The following is a 21,603-nucleotide window of genomic DNA, read 5'->3' as shown; positions in this document are numbered from 1 at the left end:
GTCAGTCAGGGACTTGGGCTAAATATAATATTTGCATGACTATGTTTTTGATATATATATATATATATGAAATAATTGCATGATTATGTTTTTTTGCTCAATATTTTGAATCTGTTGTGTACGTTTTACAACTTGACCCCAGAGGAAAACTGTTCATTTGGATGTATTGATGTATGATTGAATGATAATTGAACTTGAATTCGATTTGATTTGATTTTGAATTTGATCTATTCAACAGCACCTTTTGAAGAAAGCAGTGGTTGGTTCGAATTTCATCTGAACCAGCCACCGGGTTAAAACACTGCATTGCCCAATCTATTCTTTATGTTCTTTTCGTACATAACATTATATTTCTAATCAATACACATGCTCTCACAAACCAAATGTTAACTTTGTACAGAAAGCCTTTAGGATAACTTAGCAAATGTACCAGACACTGCACCATGATACTGATTGTCTTGATTCACCTTTGTTGTGAGCAAAATACCAGATTAGATAGATCTCAACAGTCCATCTAAGTTTCAACAGGTATCATAGAAACACTGTGTTCTTCTAGTACATTTAAATGGAGCAAGTAAATTAAACAGATCTTCCAAATATTATGAAAGAGTGCGAAATTGTCAGAGATGCTGCTACTCAGATGAAATTAACATACCAAAAATGATTGCATGCAGAATGCTGATTGTCAAGATTTCTCCTGAAATTTTGGCAAAATTCATCTTTCAGCCAATCCCACAGGTTGGAAATTGACTACCACATGGGTGCTGATCGTGGAGAAAATCCGGGATTATTTGTTTTAGATTGAACACGGTGGTGATCTGCAAAAGTTCCTTATCTTCTACCACTCACAATCCAAAGCCAATTTAACTCTTGAGGTTGCAAGTCTAGCTGCTCTGGATGGTGTTTCAGCAATAAAGGGCATTTTCCCATGCCATGAGATTTATACAATGTAACTGGTAACAATAAATGTTACACCAGCACCATGAACTCCCAGACATAAACTTCTAAAACTTGGGAAATGAGTACCTGGCAAATTGAGTGAGTTGTAAAGAGCATCACCATAATAAAATTTAAAAATGCAGCAGAAGTATTATAAATAACCTATCAATGTTATGCTAAATATAAGATACTAACCAGTTCTATGTGTGTTAGTTGCTGAGCTAAAGTATATGGGTCATTGCAGATGGTCACTATGTCCCTCTGGATGGATTGTGGTTTGGTCCTTAGCACAGTTAACCGGTCGCTGACTGACGTATTTAATTTTGTAAGAACTTCTTCGTACTGGTTAAGAGTAGCGAGCTTCCTGATCAACTTCTGAGTCAATTGCTGCACGGGTTTTTGATGTAGCTGTCAGAGAAGAGGAAGAAAATGTAAAGATAATGTCCGAACAAATCATTATATGTGTATCAAATACCTCTTTCAGAACTCCTGTCAATTAAATTACAGGAAATGTGCCCGCTCAGTTCAAGAGTTTTCTGCCCATATGTGAACAGCCAATTACAATTTGTCCACTTCTGAGAATGGAAGGTTCTGTATGACCCCAGATGACAGCACACATTGCTACGCAGCAGACAGCAAGGCGAATTATTAGCACAAATCTCTGAGGAGCTGTTCTGGAAAGATTTCAAATACAAAAGCCAATGTATTGGTCACAAAAAGAGCCAGGGATTAATATTTCAACCTGTATTGTAAACTGGATGGTGTTTTACAATAACTTGCAATTATATAATCCTACATGTTGTAAAATTAGTAACTGTCATATAACCATTCGGATAAAGCATTGAGCTTTCACTACAGCATTTAATCACTACAGTACATACAGTGAGCAATAAACAAAATTTGATGAATGAAACATTAGAATGAAGCAAATTTAGAGACTTAAAAGCTGCACATGCCTCTCAAAGTTCAACCCTACCGCCCTTCGTGAGAGTGGAAACGGGTAAAGCCAGCTAACAGGGCTCCGGTGAATTGAATAAGCCAATCCCATGTACAGTGGATGCAATGGATTGCAAAAGCATTGATGAACTCCAACCATACCATGGGCTTCAGAGGGCAGTGGAGGTGGGAGGTCATCAATGGCCTGTGCTCTACCTGGAGCCAAGGGCCCTGGTAAGTAAATAAGTACAGACTGCACGTAGATATAAAGTCATTCCCATAAACTGTGATGTTAAGCCCACAGACAAGTTGAATCCTATCTGCACTGTCAGCAACGCAGTGGCAACTCTGACTTGGAGCAATAACATATTGGCCAATCATTATACAGATAGCTCAAGTTTGGTTTACATGAAAATTAATGGAAATCTGGCGCAAAACGAAAAAATGCTGGAGATACTCAGCAGGTCAGGAAACACATGCAGAGGAAGCAGCAGACTTAATGTTTCTGGTTAATGAAAACTGAGAACTACAACAAGTTAAAACCATACACATTTTGAGTTGTAAAGAAGGGGAAAGGATGGGAAGAACAAAGGAACTATCTGTAATACAGTGGGGGACAAGAGACACTAGTGTTGGTGGTACCAGCTGAGAGACAGTTATTAGGATTATTGATCATTGCTGATCTCTGGAAGACATATAAGAGAAATGATTTGACTGAAAACAGAACAAGAAAGAGAATACAGTGCTGGAAATTAAAGCACAAAACACTGATACCAGAAATCAGAAATAAAACAGAACGTTCTTCAAATACTTGGCAGACCAGGCAGCATTTATAGAGGGAGAGAGAAAACCACATTAAAAGCTGACGCCTGCCATCAGAACTAGACTGCTCTGATACAACCTGCTCACCTAAAAGTGTTGAATTCTATGTGAATTCCCTTGTGTGGTTACATGCCTAGTCAGACCATGTGATGACGCTTCTTGAGTTTGCATTGAACTCTGTGGGGGCAAGTGTCAAAGGCATAGAGGTCAGAGTGGGAGTGGAATAGACAACAATGGAAGCAATCACAGGACATGCAGCAGCTGCCTGTTTAGCTTTTATCTTCCCATCTTTGAGGGACACAGATTCACGTGCACTGGTGGGGAATGTACTGCATTCAGTGCTCACAATGTGGTCCTCTCCACCCTGGAGAAACCAAATGCAGATTGCTACCCAGAATACCTCTGGTCGATGCACACAAATAACCGAATGCTTCTAGTTGCCTTTTCCACACTGCAGTCACCTTGCCAAGATTGCTTAAATATTTTTCTGGTTATTCACTTGTCGTACATATAAACAGGAGCAGAAGACAGATTCTGCATTGCTCAGAGAAGACCACTGAGCCTAAGGAGTGAATCTTCTGTCAATTATGTTTTGCTCCAAGCTTTTTTAAAACTGTGTTCACTCCTATCTAAATCGTACTCACACATCACCCTGGCTGCACTTGTCACTTAGATTGCACTTTAATTTGCCACCCCCTGCACATCATTACCATTCCCTCCCCATCATTAAATCCAGCACTTGTGTGTCTTCAAACTTCTCCCACCCAATACATCACTTTGAGACAAGATCTTTGTATGTGTTTGTAAAAGCAAGGCTACTTCCTTCACAATGTCTTGACTATGTGGAGAACAAAATATTGCTGATAGGGCTGTGCACAAAGCAGCCAAAGCCCCTCAGTACAATTAGTTAATGCTCTTCCGAGGTACAGGAGCACTTCTGAGGCTATTACTCGTTAAAGTCTTTCAAAATACTTCAAACTATGGTGGTACCTATAGACAAAGAATCATTGACAGTCTAACAGTATCTTTAGAAAACCGAGCCTCTTGTTTACTTTTGTTTCATTGTGAACAGAAGCTATAGATGTATTGCTTTCATATTAAGGATAATCTCACAGAAATGCTGACACAGTAAACAGATCAGTATTTCTATTCCTGGATAGCTTTCCAAATTCATCAACAGTATCCAGAAGGACCACATGGCTAATTTTGCACTGTGATCACACTGCCTGTGAGATAAGGGCTTTGTTAACTTCTGCATGCTGCACCTGAAACAGCTTCTTAAAGCTGCTTCAGTTGACTTCTAAGCACAAGCGTTGGGAGCCAGTCATCATTCAGTCGAACCCCACAGTATGAAAGGAAATAGAGGTCTACAAAGCAGGATGAGGTGAGAATAAGGCAACAAAACTTATTCAAAATGGATAAATCATAATACAAGTCAAACATCAACACTATACTTGTACTCATGTACTTCACTTCATTGTCACCAAACAATTGATACCGGAGCGTACAAACATCACAGTGATATTTGTTTCTGTTCTTCACGCTCCCTGAAGTACAAATCGAAGTAAATATAGTAAAAATTTAAATTATAAACCATAATTAGAAAATAGAAAAGGGAAAATAAGGTAGTGCAAGTCAGGTCCAGATATTTGGAAGGTACAGCCAAGACCCGGGTCAGGATCTGTTCAGCAGTCTTACCACAGTTGGAAAGAAGCTGTTCCCAAATCTGGCCGTATGAATCTTCAAGCTCCTGAACCTTCTCCCAGAGGGAAGTGTTGGCTGGGTGGGTCGTTTCCTTGATTATCCTGGCAGCACTGCTCCAACAGTGTGTGGTGTAAAGTGAGTCCAAGGACGGAAGATTGGTTTGTGTGATGTGCTGGGCTGTGTTCACTATCTTCTGCAGCTTCTTTCGGTCTTGGACAGGACAACTTCCATACCAGGTTGTGATGCACCCTAGAAGAATCTTTCTACGGTGCACCTATAAAAATTAGTGAGGGTTTTAGGGGACAGGCCAAATTTCTTCAGCTTTCGCAGGAAGTAAAGGTGCTGGTGGGCCTTCTTGGCAGTGGACTCTGCTTGGTAAGACCAAGTCAGGTCATTTGTGATATTCACCCCGAGGAACTTAAAGCTTTTGACCTGTTCCACCTGCGCACCACCGATGTAGATGAGGTCGTGTGGTCCGTTACTCCTTCTGAAGTCAACAACCAATTCCTTCGTCTTACTGACGTTGAGGGATAGATTATTGTCTTCGCACCATGCCACCAGGTTCTTAATTTCCTCTCTGTACTCAGACTCATCATTACCCAAGATATGGCCAATACAGTATAAAGTTCAAGGGTAGCACACTTAGCCCTTCCAGTGGCCCAACCTCAATTCTGTGTGGACTGTTATGTGTATCCTGTAACCACGTGATTTTTCCCTAGAGAGCCCCAGTTTCCAACCACAGCCCTCTCCCATCAGGAATACGATACAAAACTTTGAAAGGACGTCTCACAGGCTCAAGAATAGTTTTTATCCTGCTGAGACCATTGAATAGCTCTCCAGTATGAAAGATCAGCTTTGTTTGTCAGAAGTACATCGAAACATACAGTGAAAATGTATTGTTCGCGTCAAATGAAACCAGCAAAGATTATTCTGGGGGCAAAACTGTCACCACACTTTTGACACCAACATCGCATGCCATCAACTCACTAACCCTAACCCTCTTTGGAATAGGTAGCCAATGCTGAGTACCCCATGGTTGTTACCCCTCAGTAATGTATACCACGTTAGATACCGTTGAGGGGGGAGGGGGGATGACCTACCAGGAGAAGCCACAGTGACAGAAGGAAAGGGTGGAGAAGAGGTGTCCAATAGTGACAGGGGATTCAATAGTCAGAGGAGCAGACGGGAGATTCTATGGAAGAGGCACCTGGATGGCAATTTGTCTCCCAAGGTGCCCGGATTAGGGAAGTCTCAGAACAGGTCAGTGGCATTCCAAGGGGAGAGTGAGCAGCCAGAAGCTGTGGAACATATTGGCACAATGACATAGGTAGGAAAAGGGAGGACACCATGGGAAGAGAATATAGGAAGTTAGGCAGAAAGCTGAAATGCAGGACCTCCAGGTGTGTAATCTCTGGACTTCTGGACTGCTGCCTGTGCCATGCACCTCTGAGATAAAAATATGATGATTAGGCAGATGAATATGTGGTTGAGGTGCAGGGGGCAGGGTTTCAGATTTCTGGATCATTGGGATCTCTTCAGGGGAAGGTGGGACCTGTACAAAAAGGGACTGGTTACACCTGAACCCGAGGGGGACGTATATCCTCGTGGGCAGGTTTGCTAGAGCTATTGGGGAGAGTTTAAGCTAACTTGGCAGGGAGATGGGAACCAGAGCTGAGGGCAGAGCAGTTGATATACAAGGAGAAGCAGTGTGTAGAGAGACTGTGAGGAAAAACAGGCAGATAATGGGGCAAAATTGTAGTCAGTGGGATGAGTTGAAGTGTAACGTGAGGTCAAAATTGAAATGGGTGATGAATACAGGCTTGAAGGTGTTATATTAGAATGCATACAGTTTATGGAATAAGGTAGATGACACTTTAGTGCAGTTAGAGATTGCATGTGATGATGTTGTGGGCACCACTGAATTGTTGTCGCAAGATCATTGTTGGGAGCTTAACATCCAAGGATACACAATGTATCCAAAGAACAGGCAGGTAGCCAGAGGAGTTGGGGTAGCTCTGTTGGTGAAAAGTGAAATCAAATCCTTCAGAAAGAGGAGACGTAAGATCAGAAGATGTAGAATCTTAGTGGGTAGTTAAGAAACTGCAAGGGTAAGAGACCCTAATGGGAGTTACATACAGGCCTCCGAATAGTAGCTAAGATGTGGAAAACAATGGGAGATGGAAAAGGCATGTAAAAAGGGCAATGTTACATTAGTCATGTGGGATTTCAATACGCAGGTGGATTGGTGCCTGATCCCAATAGAGGGAACTTGTAGAATGCCTATGAGATGGACTTTGAGGAGTGTGTGTTTGAACCCACTTGCAGAAAGGCAGTTCTGAATTGGGTGCTGTTCAATGAACTAGATTTGATCAGGGAGCTTAGGATAAATGCACCTTAAACAGGCAGAAATGATAGAAATCACACTGCAGTTTGGGAGAGAGAAGCTAAAGTCAGATGTTTCAGTATTACAAATTCAGTTCTATGAAATAATGAGGGGTATAGATAGGGTAAATGCAAGCAGGCTTTTCCCACTAAGGTTGGGCGAGACTACAACCGGAGATTATGGGTTAAGTGTAAAAGGTGAAGTTAGAGTGATTTTTGTGTTTAGGACATATACATTTAGCAAATGACTTTGGCTACCAGTCTTCACATCTGAATATGTATTGTACATTTAATTTGGAGTGCAGCTCTGAACAATGGGTTCCTAAAAGCTGTGAATTTCAGACCAGACAATGCTGATTAAAATTAATTTAAATGTCTGTGGTATGGATGCAAATCAGGAGGTATGAAGGTTGTACATAGTTTTAAAGAAAGTATTGTCCATACATTGTAAATATGGAATTGTCCTTTGATGTTCAACCGAAAGCATCTCTGTATGATGCCTGTTGTACCTGGTTTTGTTGAATAGAGAAGCTGCTTTGATCTATCAGTAATTTTCTCCGGTGACTTCAGTCACTCAACAGCAGGTGAACACGAGGGGAAACTTGACTCAGAGAGTGGTGAGGGTGAGAAGCAAACTGTCAGCACAAGTGGTGGATCTGATTTTGATCTCAGCATTTAAGTTGGGATAGGCACATGGGTGGTAGGGCTATGGTCCGGTCAGTGGAAGTAGACAGCTTAAGTGGATTGGATAGGCTGAAAGGCCTATTTCAGTGCTGCAGCGTTCCATGACTCTACAGTGGAGTAAAGGGAATTACAGGGGCAGTAGAGAGGAGTCGGCCAATGGGATACTAGCAGAGATGATGGCAAAACAGCAATGGCTGGAGTTTCTGAGGGCAATTCAGAAGAAGCAGGATAGATACATCCTAAAGATGAAGTGTTCTAAAGAGAAGATGATGCAACCATGGCTGACAAGGGAAGTTAAAGGCAGCATCAAAAGAGGAGAGAGGGCATAAACAGTACTATAACACAAATTAGTGGGTGTTTAAAAAATTGGAAAGCTTTCCAAAACCAACAGATGGCAACTAAAAAGCCATAAGGAAAGAAATGATGAAATATTGAGGTTAGCTAGCCAATAATATAAAAGAGGATACCAATTTTTTTCAGATATATAGAGTAAAAGAAAGGTGAGAGTGGAAATTGAACCGCTGGAAATTGGCACTGGGGAGGAAGTTATGGAGCACAAAGAAATGACAGACATATTTATTTTGAGCCAGCCTTCACTGTCGAGAACACTAGCAGAATGTTGAAAATTGTGTCACGGGACAGAAGTGAGAATAGTTGCTGTAACTAGGGAGGAGACAATTGGGAAGCTGGAAGGTTCAAAGGTTGATAAGTCTGGACTAGATGAACTACACCCCAAGGTTCTGAAAGAGGCAGCTGAAGAGATTGTGGAGGCATTCGTAATGATCTTTCAGGAATCACTGGATTCTGGAATGGTCCCAGAGGACTGAAAAACTGCAAAGTCACTCCACACCTTAAGAATGGGGGAAGGCAGTTGAAGTTAGCCTGACTTCTGTGGTTGAGAAGATGCTGCAGCCTGTTATTAAGGATGAGGCTTCGGGGTACTTGGAGAAAATAGGCTAAAGTCAGCATAGTTTTGCAAAAGGTAAACCTTGTCGGAGAAATCTGTTGGAATTCTTTAAAGAAAGAAGAGGCGGGATAGACAAAGGAGAAAGAGTGAATGTTGTTTACTTGCATGTTCAGAAGGCCTTTGACAAGATGCCACACATCAGGCTGCTGAACAAGATAAAAGCCCATGGTATTGCAGGAAAGGTGCTAGCACAGATAGAAGATTGGCTGATTGGCAGGAGGCAAAGTCACCGAATAAAGGGTTTTTTCTCATTGGCTGCCAGTGACTAATGATAGTCCAAAGGGTTCTGTGTTGGTTCCACTTCTTTTCATGTGATATGTCAGTGATTTGCATTACGGAATTAACGGCTTTGTGGCCAAGTTTTCAGATAGGTGGGTGGGCAGGTAGTGCTGAGGAAGGAGGGTTTCTAGAAAACAGTTTGGGAGAACGGGTAAAAAAGTGGAAGATGGAAAATATTGTAGAGATGTGTATGGTCACATAGTTTGGTAGAAGGAATAAAGACATAAAATATTTTCTAAACAGGGAGAAAATTCAAAAAAAAACAGAGGGGGAAAGGGACTTGAAAATCCTTGAACTGGATTCCCTAAAGGCCAACTTGCAGGTTAAGTTGGTGGTGAGGAAGGTAAATGTAATATTAGTGTTTGTTTCAAGAGGAATAGAATATAGGAACAAGGATGTAATGCTGAGGATTTATAAGGCATTAGACAGGCCACACATGGAGTATTGTGAGCAGTTTTGGACCCCTATCTAAGAAAAGATGTGCTGGCATTGGAGAGGGTCCGAAGGATGTTTGCAAGAATGATTCTGGGAATGAAAGGGTTAATATACAAGGAGAATTTGATAACTCTGGGCCTGTACACACTGGAGCTTAGAAGAATGAAGAAGGATCTCATTGAAAAATACTGAATACTGAAAGGCCTAGATAGAATGGATGTGAAGAGGATGATTCTTATAGCGGGGAGTCTAGGACCAGAGGGCACTGCCTCAGAACAGAAGGATCATCCATACAGAACAGAGATTAGGAATTTATTTAGCCAGAGGGTAGAAAATCTGTGGAATTTATTGCCACAGATGGCTGAGGATGGCAAGTCACTGAGTGTATTTGTAGTGGGGGTTGACGGGTTCTTGATTAGTAGGTGTCAAAGGTTACAGGGAGAAAGCAGGAAAATGGGGTTGACATAGATAAAGCAACCATGATGGAGTGGTAGAGCAGATACAATGGGTTGAAAGGCCTAATTCTGCTCCTACCTCTTAAGTTCTACAGTTCTGTGCATTTTTTCCAGGTCCCTCCACAGCCTCCTCCACTACAAGAAAAGTATATCTTCATTCCAATTCTTAGCAGTGGTTAATAATTACATTTGTTTCTTCTAGAGATTTGAACAGTTCTTCTAATGTGAGAAATATTGATGTGAATACTCCTTGTTCCCTTAGAAATAAATTCACCATTAACAGTTAACTATGACCATTTTATTTATTGGTTATAAGTGTGCATTTTAAAGCCTTAGTTGAGTAAGAATGTATGGAAGATGAAAAAGGTGAGGCTAACCGGTTCAGATGAAATAAAACTACATTTTAGCTACCTTAGGGTGGATTTTATGAATATTTGGGTAAATAAATATTCCATATTCAAAACAAATGGAATAATATTTGGTTCAATGAGTTACTTTAATTACTTTGAAGGATTCTGTGCATACAATTATATAAAGTAATTTGTGCTTTAAAAATGTAGTACCATTATTCATCATGTGCAGCTTTCTCCAAACAAAGTATTAAGGTTCTGCTTTTTATTTATACAATGTATAATCAATAAGTGACATAAGTTTCTTGTGACTTCACTTTTGATCCAATTTCCATCTCAATCTGGATTACGCATTTAACAGAGAGTCTGAGATGATCAAATTCCACTGTTCGACTGGCATTGCCCAATTCCTTTGCTGGAACATTTCACTGATTAAGGAATCTTGACATTAACCCAATTCTATCAGTAACATGGAGCAGCTCTCTGGATTGGATTCAAAATCAGGATAATCTAATTGGCAGTTAGCCTTATAATTAAATGATGCCAACCCTGTGATCATCCATCCATTTATTTGGAACAACTCTGTGATAAGAGTTTATCAAAATTAAGACCTGATACTCAGTAGGCAGTGTATTGCTTATGGTTATTCAGAATGACATAAGGAGTAATATATTATGAGACTAAGCCAGATTCCTTTTGTTTTGATAAATATCTAGTGACCCCTGATGGAATGGGACAGTGTCTTTGTAAAGGAACTGGTTCCACCAACCAATTGTCCAGACTCACAAGTAGTTTGGATTGCACCATAACCCAACAAGAACCGATGCTATAAGTGTCATGGGTGACAGGTGACAGGCGAAGATGTGCCATTAAAATGCTGCTCCAATGTTGGAATACTCTTGAAGCAGTACACCACTGCTGAATGCTTAACCATGATGATCTCATGGCATTTGTATGAACTATTAGAGAAATAGTGAACTCATAGCATGTCAAGTGCATAAAATTAAAACAAATTACATGAAGAAAAGTAGAAGCATAATTTGCATTGTTGAAGAAATTCTTCTAAGAATGCCTAATTTAACTTAATTTAATCTGAATTGGATGTTGAGGTATTCACAAAGTGAAGACCAGAAAAAAAATAAATCTATTCAAATTTTGCCCCTCTCGTGGCAGCAGAATTTTAAAAAAAACTGGACTAAACAATCAGGAGAATTTTCAGCTACTGCAGGAAGACTTAACAGGTTCATAACAGATGAGAGTAGGTGCATGTGATATACAATGGGAAGCCAATCTAATTTCATCCATTCTACATCCCTGCATAATTGAGAGTTTCAGTCATTAAATGGCTTTTTTTAAGAAGGACAAAAAACTGAACAATAATGATGACATACCAACGTTACTGTTGAACCCAGGGATCATCCATTACAACCTCTTTCATTCTGTATTGCAACTTACATCAGTTAACAGTTTACACTTTCACTTCATTTACTGGCTACACTTTCACTGGTGTCAGCAATTTGAAAATAAGGAGGAAAATAGGCGAGAAGAGTAATTTCAATAAAACAACTGATGCATGAAACTTCAGCTGATGCCAAGGTCACTGAAGAACAGCCAGTTTTCTTTTGAACATCTTTAATAGTCTGATTTCTGAACACATCGGTTTGGTTATACAGTTTAGGAATTTGTGCTCCAAGAAACTTTATGCATCGAAAATGAAAACATCGTAAATTTTATATCCAACAAAATTAGTAAAATTCTATGAAACACAGCCTCAAATTATTTAATCCATTTACTTTAGACAGAATAGTTATTGGAAATTATGATGGAAAGATCTGTTCTAATTCTGATCCTGCCTTTTGCTCATTTTGGACTGGACAATTGAGGCATTATGTGAGCAGTTAACCCAGCCGGGGGTCTCTTCTCTTTGTGTCTGCTTTTCATCAGTCCATATCGTGCCAGAGAAATCAGCTGACAGAGAATTAAGGACAACAGTTGTAAACTTCAGGGCAGGATGGGGGTCAAAGAAAATGCTCATGAAACTATTCCATCATTTCAGGGCTCCACTTTCATTAGTTTCTGTTTGAACTCGACAACATTTCTTGGCTGCCAAAAAGTCAACAGGCAGGTTGCAATACAGCACAAATTATAGCAAGATTCATATTGCAGGAACATGCCTAAGAACAGCCAATTGCTCCAGGTAAGGCAGAAGATTTAAAGATTTTTTTTTTTGAAGTTTCACCACTTGCTTCTTCCCTGCCCAAGCAATTAACCTAGAATCTGTGCCTATAAATTAACCAAAATTATAATGACAACAACTCAATGGAATCAGCTGGTGTCATGTCCAAAAGCCAAGTGCAGGCAGAAGCCCTATCCCATCAAGTTGTGAAATAATGGTGATTTTAATCACCAGAATATGTCATTATTTATTATAATGATCCAATTTAGTGTATTAATAATTAGAATCCATTTTTAGAGTCATGGGATCCTACACAGCAGGCCTTTTTAGCACAACATGTCTACAATAACATCAAGTAGCCATTTACACTAATCTCACTTCCCAGTACTTGCTCTACAGCCCTCTATGTCCTACTGATTCAAGTGCTCATTTAGATACCTGTTAAATGTTATGCAAGTACCTGCCTCTGACACCAGCTCAGGCCGTGCATTCTAGATTACAACTACTCTCTGGGTGAAAACACTTTTTTATCTCAGTTCCCCTCTAACCTCTTACTCCTTACCTTACAGTATTTTGTTGTAGGGGTCCTTGAGAGAGGGATTTAAACATATTTAAATATCTGACCTTGCTCACAAATGGCTAACCAACTTCAACCCTGAAAGATACAACATTGTTCTGTTTAAGATAGGTGGGATCCTGTAATTTTAAGTGGCCACAGTCAGGGTTAAAGAATTAGATTGTTGTTTATTTTTGTTCTTCCAGGCACAGAGGAGGATCCAAGAAGATCTGATAAATTTGGACAAAGTTGATGGAGAGACATGATTGTATAGTGCCACAAAAACAACCTCTCACCCAACATCATTAAAACTAAAGAGCTGCTTGTTGATTTCAGGAAGTGGCATTAGGGCAAACATGTGCCAGTTTACATTGGGAGATCGGCAGTGGAGAGAGTCAGCACCTTTAATTTTCTGGGCATTGACATTGGATGATCTATCCTATAGATACATCACAAGGAAAGGGTATCAGAATTGTTACTTCTAGAGTTTATGGAGATTTAGTTTGTCACTGAACACTCTAACAAACATCTACTGATGTACTGTTGAAAGCATTCTGACTGATTGCATCATTCCCTGGTACAGCAATTTAAATGTGTAGAATCATTAAAAACTGCAGACATGGCATCAAAGGTTACGGGGAACTGGGGTTGAGGAGGAGTTAGAAAAAATGATCAGCCATGATTGAATAGCGGAGCAGATTCAATGGGCCAGATGGCCTCATTCTGCTCCAATGTCCTATAGTCTTAATATATCATGGACACGTCTCTTCCACCACTTGTTATATATACAGGTGGTGCTGCCTCAAGAAGGCAATATGTGTCATCAAAGAACCCTGCCAAGCCATCTTCTCACGGTTACCATCAGGCAGGGGGTACAGAAACCTGAAGGCTCACACTACCAGGTTCAAGAACAGCTATTTCCCTTTAATCATTGAACCAACTGGCAAAACCCTAATCATTAAGTAACACTATGACCAGTTTGACCATTTTGCACTTTTTAATATTGTAATTGTATTCTTTCTTTTGAGAATGGCATTGGTTTTTCATGTGCTTGCTGCTTATATGATGCTCTGCTCCTGTGATGGTACTGACAGTAAGCTTTTCTTTGTATACATATATTTGTAATTAGACATTAACTTTGTAGTAATAACTTCCATCACAAATTATATGAAGTGGAATCATATCCTCAATTCTGAGTGATTTTATAGTTTTCCAATCATAATGCCATAATCCTCACCTCAACACCTCCAACCTACAACTCTGACCCAATGGACTGCACCTATGCCGTCAACATATCAAGTTGGGAGCACAAAAGTTACATCTGAAATCTGCATTGTAGAAATTATATCAACACATTTTTTTCCCCAAAATGGTGACTCACAGAATTTTGAATAATAAAGAATGGAATTGTTCTCTGTTATACATTAATGTTTATACAAATTAACGCCACATATTAAAATTGCAAATGGAGCTAATTACATTTGTGAACAAATTACAGAGTCTGTAATAGACTGTGTACAATTGTGGCACTTAAGGAGCCTTTAGAGAAGCCAATGAATATGCAGGGATTGGAGGGATATGCATTGCTTACAGGCAAAAGAGATTTTGTTTAATTTGACTCCGTGTTCTGCACAGACTTTGTGGGCCAAATGGCCTGTTTCTGTGCTGTTCCGTTCTATGTTCTGTATCGGACAAGAGATAAAATATTGTATCCAAGTTGGATTCCATTCCCATTTCATGTCTCTTTTTAATTCCTTGGATGAGTTTTCTTTTACCCCTCTCTAGAAGTATTATTCAATCAATATTAATTAATTTTAAGTAGATAAGCTTAAGAGAGTTGCTGTTTTAAAATAACTGACCTCATCCATTGTCGCAATCTTGTGGGTCATATCATTTAAATTTCTCATCATCCGCTCATCTCGAAAATCATAGGGAAATGTTTCAGTCCAATCAGACAACAGCTGTACTACTTTAGCTGCAAATTTCCCAATTTTGGCCTGCAATTAGTCAGAAAATTGCATTAGTTATCAAATACTACAGTAGTAATAGATCTGAAGTAAAATATATAACATCTACTTAGCCTAAAGTACAACATGTGAGGCCATGTGAATGTAGACATCTGAGCAGTCCTTCTTCCAATTAAGATTCACAAGAGAAAACAGTTTGTGTTAATAACGCAACATCTGTCACAAACAGGACTTCCCAGTGGCCAAACATTTTAATTCTGATTCCCACTGCTGTTCCAATGTGTTAGTCCATGCATTCGCCTTGTGCCACAATGAGGCCACCCTCGGGGTGGAGGAGCAACACATCATATTCCATCTGGGTAGCCTCCAAACTGATGACACGAATATCTATTTCTCCTTCTGGTGAACAAATTCTCCTCCCCTCCCCCAACAATTTTCCCTACCCTGACCTTTTACCTCTTCTCACCTGCCTATTACTTCCCCCGGGACCCCTCCTCCTTCTCTTTCTTCTATGGTCCACTCTCCTTTCCTATCAGATTCCTTCGTCTCCAGCCCTCCTCCTGTCCCACATACCTGAGTCCTTCTATCACCTTCTTGCTATCCTCTTTCCCCTCCCCCAACCATTTTATTCAGGCACCTTCCCCCTTCCTGAAGAAGGGTTTCAGCCCGAAACATCGACTATCTATTCATTTCCATAGATGCTGCCTGACCTGCTGAGCTCATCCAGAATTTTGTGTGTGTTGCTTTACATAACTCAAAGCTGCAGTTGCTCTAATTATGAACACCCCAAAAATTGTTCATTTGTTGATATCTGCAAAGTCATTTTGCTTAAGAACAAACTTACCTTATCTAAAATGGTCTCGTTCAATCTCTGTTGTTCAATGCATATAAGACAAACCTTTGCTAGAAGCTCATAAGGCCGAATGAAAATTCGGGAGCTTAGCAGAAAGGTAAATAAGTAGGTCCTCTGTAAAAGAAAAACAAGACCTCATAAAAATTGTCACCTAAATTACTTTTAAATATTTGCACCTATAACTGGTCTCTTTTAGAAACTCTGATTCACAGAGCTTGCTGCTCTAAATATTCTTTCACAAAAATGATATGAATAAAAAATTCTTATCAAAAAAAAACAGAAGAACTAAATGCTCAATTTTAAAAGGAATTTTGTTTATTTTCGTTCCTTCCCATCTCCTTCTTTGGTCTTTTTACAATATTCACCTGGAATGATGAGCATGTCTACTCCCACATACCAGGCCTCTTTCCGTATTTCCATTGAATTTTATTGGGAAGCATTTTACCATTAATCTGTCCCACTCAACAGTGTTATGATATGTAACTCCAGAAAGTAGTCAAAGGAAAAACAAAGGAGCCAGGGTGAATTTGTCTACTCGGTTTCTTATTAGTAAGGCACACGTATATGACGTGGTGACGTAATAACACCTGCCATTCACGTACTTATTACATAAACCCATAATGTATTATGAAAACAAACAAGGAATGATTAATCAAACAATGTATTTACTGTATTATTCAAATATTGCTGAAATATTAAATATATTACACTTTATGCTGCTTAGCTATAAATTCCAACTACGTTTGTAATATAGAATCAAAAGAACTCAAATATTTAATGTTTTCCTCTTTACTCATTATATATATGTAAGGGAAATTTGCAGGCTTCTGATTCAATGTTCTGCTGATGATGCTCACAGTGACTTATTTAGACTCTGGACCAACCTTACTGCCAAGATGTTTGTAGCTGGGTGGTACAGTACAGATGTAATATGCCTTATTCCATTTATTTTCAGGAATGACTGGAACTGTTCCGCAACAAACTGTGGTCTATTGTCACTAAGTGCTGTGGAACTTCAGTGCTTGAGAAGAGGCTGCTCAACCCATCAGCAGGGTGCAGGGCTGAAGAGGAGGCTATTGGGGACACTTCTGGCCACTTTGTGTCGACATTCGCTACGACTAAAAGATTTGTGTCTGGCAAAATCCACATGAACTCTCTACCAGAGCAATGCAAGCCATTCCCAGGGAAGGAGAGGCTCTGCTCTCGGTATGTTCTGGACATGTTGGCAACCCAAACAGTGCATGGCTTCACACAAAGAGTTTCACTTTGACCACACATTGCTGACAGGCATGTAGTGTAGCTCCTCCAACACTAACTCTCAGCTTGGACATCACAACAACTCTCAATCCCCACATAAGGCAAACCCTATCAGGGGCAAGTTCACACTGGTGCTGGTAAAAACGGGGGAACAAGGAATTCTGCTAGACATTTCAGACATTTTGGGTGGCTATGCAGACCTGAGACAGCATGGGTTTTTTTTGGATTTCCCTCTAGGTCATTTTTGCCCTAATGGAGATACTTTTGATTTGCTTTAGGAAGAATGCATCAAGAGAAGTGTCCTCTGTTTTAACTTCTTTAGGTATTTCCTTTCTGAAGAACAGATGGGACAATCCATCTGTATTTTGGTAATTAGCTGTCCTCTTTAATGTTTATTTATTTATTAAGATACAGAATGCCCTTTGTGGGCATTCGAGGCCCACCAGCCAGTAACCCTAGTGTAATCCTAACCCTAGTCTAAACAGGGGACAATTTACAAAGACAAATTAACCTCCTGACCGGTATGCACTTGGACTGTGGGAGGAAACCCACGCGGTCAGAGAGAAGATACAAACTCTATAGAAGCAGCAGCGGGAATTGAAACCAGGTGACCTGTACTGTAAAGCATTGTGCTAGCCACTATGCTACTGTGTCTGCCCCTCCGCAGGTTTCTCTTTCGATCCTGCATGGAGCCCATCTCTGCATTTGTGCTGCTGCTGTGAGTGGAACACCAGTCTGTGGACCAGAAGTAGACACTAGTGGTTGATGATCAGTGGAGAGGGTAAACATTCTCCCATTCTAGTACTGGTTGAAACGTTTTACACCCCAAACCAGACTCAAGGCCTCTCTGTCAATCTGTGCAATATTTTTCTCTGTAGCGGTAATGGATGTGATTTAAAGGTTATGGGGCAGTCACTTCCATCACTCATAACATGTGACATGACTGCATCACAGGTATGCCACTAGATAATGTGGATTATCATGTGTGAGTAATGTCTGGTATTGCCATTTTCTCTGCCCTTTGCAAAGTCACCTGACACCGCTCTGTCCATTTCCATTTCTTCCCTAACTGTGGTAATGAGTTCAATGGGTGGAGCACAGTGTCCAGGTTTAGTAGGAGCCTGTTCCAGTAATTGACAAATCCTTAAGAACTGTGACACATCCTCTGGCTTTGGGGCATCCACCAATGCTTGAATTTTCTCAGTGTACTGTGTAATTCTTGTGCATCAATGGTGTGACCACAATAAGTAATACTTCATGTAAAGAATTTACATTTGTTATGTCATGTTCTGAACCCATAATCTTCTAATCTTTTTAATACTCTCTTGTGATTTTGGAGATGTTGCTTGTCATCCTCACCAGTAATGATGGTGTCATCCAGATAACACTGAGGGCCTGGGCAGCCTTGCAGCACCTGATTCATAGCTTTCCGCCAAAGTGCAGGTGCAGACGCTACTCCAAAAACATGCCTATTATTGCAATAAAGTACTTTGAGAGAGAAGATGGTGGAAAACACTTCGATCTCCATCTGTAGGTAGGCCTCAGCTAAGTCCACCTTTCTGAAGTGTTTTCCTCCAGCAAAGTTTGGAAAGATATTCTCTGTCTCCTGGGCAGAGGGCATTGATCTACTTTCTGTACTGTGTTGACGGTCTCCACAGATCCCAATAGACCCATGTTTCTTGGCTACAGGGACCACTGGCATTGCCCATGGGCTCCACAACCTTAGAATGAATTCTGTCAGCCTGCATGCGATCCAGCTCATAGGCTACTTTATCATGGTTAGTATAAGGAACCAGATGAACTTTGTAAAAGTTGGTTGTGCCATTTTCATTTAACACTATTTTACTCTTAATATGTTTTGTTTTACAAAGTCATCCCTGAACACTGCTGTGGCATCATTTAGAACTGTTCCTAATTCACTCTCAGCTGACTCTATGGCAGGGGATGTGACATGTAAATGGTGGATACAACTCCAATCAAGTTGTAGTTGTCTCAGTCAATCACATCCCCACAAAGGTGGCCCTCCTGTTTTTATCACATACAAGTCCAATGTGACTTGTTGATTGTTTTATTTCACTGTTATGAATGCTATTTCCAGACTTTTTTTTTTCAGTGTAAGTTCTTAGTTGAATATCTGCAGGCTTCAGCTTAGTATGTTTGAAATGCCATTCAAACTCACTTTGTGGAATGACTGAAGCAGCAGAGCCAGTGTCCAATTCCATTTTAATTAATTTGTCATTCACCTCTGGTATAAGCCATATTACTTGTCCATTGTTAGTTTTCACATTGTAAATCTCAAGGTTACTCAGTTCTATGTCTCTCTCATCATCATCAGATTTTTCATTAACAACATGCAGATTAGTGTCTTTTCTGAAGGTGCGACTTGATCTTTTATCTTTTCTCTTCCCTGAGCAGTCCATCTATTTCTTTCTACCCAACATGCTCTTTGCATGTATCCTAATTTGTTCCATTTTTGTAAGTTACACCTTTAAACCTGTATTGGCCTGGTGTATGAGAGCTCCTGCCATCACAGTAACACAATATGTTGGCCAGGTATTTTTGTTCATGCACACTTTTGTTCCTGCCTTTGTGGCTCTAGCTGCTGTTTCCATTGATACAGCAATTTCAACTGATGTTTTAAATATGAGTTGTGCTTCAGTTTGGAGCTGTTTTTGAATGCTTTCTTACAGGATTCCACAAACGAAGTGACCTCACAGTGTATCATTAAATCCATCACTGAACTAACAATGCTCAGACAATTCTTTCAATTCAGCCATGTAAGCTGAAATGGACTTCCCTTCCTTTTGATTTCCCTTATGAAACCTAAAGTGTTCTATAATCAACAATGGTTTGGGTTCTAATTGTTCCTCTATTACTTTCAAGCTATTAGCATACCTCATTCTGACTGGTTTAGCTGGAACAGTCAAACTTCTAAACAAATTGTAAGACTTTCCACCTATTGCACTCAGTAACGCTGGCACTCGCTTTTCTTTGGCCATTTCATTTACTTCAAAATACTGCTCAATTCATTCAGTGTACACCATCCAGTTATCTATTGCGCAATCAAACACATCGACCTTTTCGATATAGCCAGCTTTTTATATATTATTGTTATCACCTAGCACTCATTGTTTATGAACCCATGAATTTTGTCTGTTTACTGCTTTTTTTTCCCAAATGTAATGTCTTTCTCTCTCGTAAAAAAACACGCTGCACTTCAGCAGATAGGTAGTCGTCTCAGGTTCACTTTAAACCCATTTCATCACCACTGTTATGTTTTGGAACTGCAGAATCTGATCAAAACAAAAACACAGGAACCAGGATGAACTTGTCTGCATGGTTTCTTTTCAGTGAGGCAGCACACACGACATGGTTGCACAATGACGTATGCCACTCATGTACTTTTTATGTAAAACTCAATGGATCATGTAAACAAGTGAAAAATGCTTAATCAAGCAATATATTTGCAATATTATTCAAATATTACTGAAATATTAAATAGATTGCAAACAATCGGCTTGGTAACTCTTTGTTTGTAGAATTTCTGAAGTAAGCTTAGCGTTCTGCATTCAGTGGAGTTTTGAAGCAGCAAACTTTTGTTTTAGTGAAGTTGGTGTCTCCATTTGTCATTTTGTCCATGGACTGCCTTGTTTAACCTCTGCAAACAATGGCATTAATATATTTCCACAGTGTTGGCAGTGTCATCCAAGATACTAGCCCAGTGATGAAGAGATGATGGCGGTAAATTTCCACCAGCTAGGAAAGTGCATCTTCAAACTGAATTTTAAGGAGGCTGTATTTTCATGTGACTGCTACATTTGGTCCTTTTTATTTGGCAGTACTCTCAGGGTTGGGAGGTGCTATTACAGTGACCTTGGTGAGAAACAGACATGCCCATGGGGAGGAGGGAGTGAATCTCCACAGACAACACCCTGGGGTAAACGAGATGACAATCAAAAAATTGCCTTGGTCCTGGAAGACAGTGAGCTTACTGAGTGCATTTTGGGCTTAGTCATTAAAGTAACTGCACTGTAATCCATCCTCCTCCTGAATTGTAGGTAGCAAAGTGCCTTCAAGGGGCCCAGAAAAGTAACCTACATCTTGCTTTTGTTGTTACAGAATTTATGCTGTGTTAGCATCATCTCTGGTCAATTATAACTTCCACAAAAACCCATATCATCCACCAAGAACTGTGACTCATTTGAAGACTGCAATGCACTCACTGAATGTTAAGAGGAATTGGCTTGAGTGTCTACAGTAAGAGACAGCGTGAGCCTTCACACATTTGTGCTACATCTTTTACCTCTGTATCGTTGCATTTTCTCCAGAATCTCCTATTTAATGTTAACATAAACCGCAAAACTAATAAAACTTGGAGAGCAGTAAATCAAACTAAGAACAAACATTAGAAATGATAATGCTGTTACAAATAATATTCCCCATAACTCTTCAGTATTTTTCTGACCTTTCATTCTATACGTCCTAAGGTTGTCATTCATCATATTAAATTGCGCAATTTCAGAAATAATGAATTGTTAACAAATGCAGATAAAAAGTACCATAACAACAGCTGAATACTAATCTAACTTGGAAATGTACATGTGTAATTTTGGCATTAATCATCAGTGCTTAATATTGTAATAAAACAAGCTTGCTAACTCTCAGTGTTCATTCTGTGCTGGTGAAGTTTGAACGAATGCAGTTTTCCCCTTTCTCTCAGCAGCTTCCCTCTGATATTTTAATCACCTTCCTATCCACACAATCCTGTTAATTTTTTCTTTCTCACCAAAACTTCCCGCAGCCAAAACAGGTAAAAAGCATACTGACTAGTGTGCTCAGAA

The 21,603-nt window shown here is 39.9% G+C and overlaps 1 protein-coding gene across 5 annotated transcripts in view; it reads right to left on the bottom strand.

Annotated features, from left to right (window-relative positions):
• rasgef1ba (RasGEF domain family, member 1Ba) overlaps window positions 1-21,603 on the bottom strand; it is a 91,959-nt gene that overhangs the window by 49,113 nt on the left and 21,243 nt on the right. For all 5 annotated transcript variants that reach the window (XM_059988711.1, XM_059988710.1, XM_059988709.1 and 2 more), the window contains 3 exons: window positions 15,497-15,619; window positions 14,545-14,682; window positions 1,135-1,347 (listed from right to left, as the gene is read on the bottom strand). In XM_059988711.1, the coding sequence (XP_059844694.1) occupies window positions 1,135-1,347; window positions 14,545-14,682; window positions 15,497-15,619 (474 nt within the window). The remainder of the gene's footprint in view (window positions 1-1,134; window positions 1,348-14,544; window positions 14,683-15,496; window positions 15,620-21,603) is intronic.

Source organism: Hypanus sabinus, chromosome 14 (genome assembly GCF_030144855.1).
Source record: "Hypanus sabinus isolate sHypSab1 chromosome 14, sHypSab1.hap1, whole genome shotgun sequence".
NCBI lineage: Eukaryota > Metazoa > Chordata > Chondrichthyes > Myliobatiformes > Dasyatidae > Hypanus > Hypanus sabinus.
The sequence above is the reverse complement of the archived record's forward strand: the minus strand, read 5'-3'. Positions and strand labels throughout refer to the sequence as shown.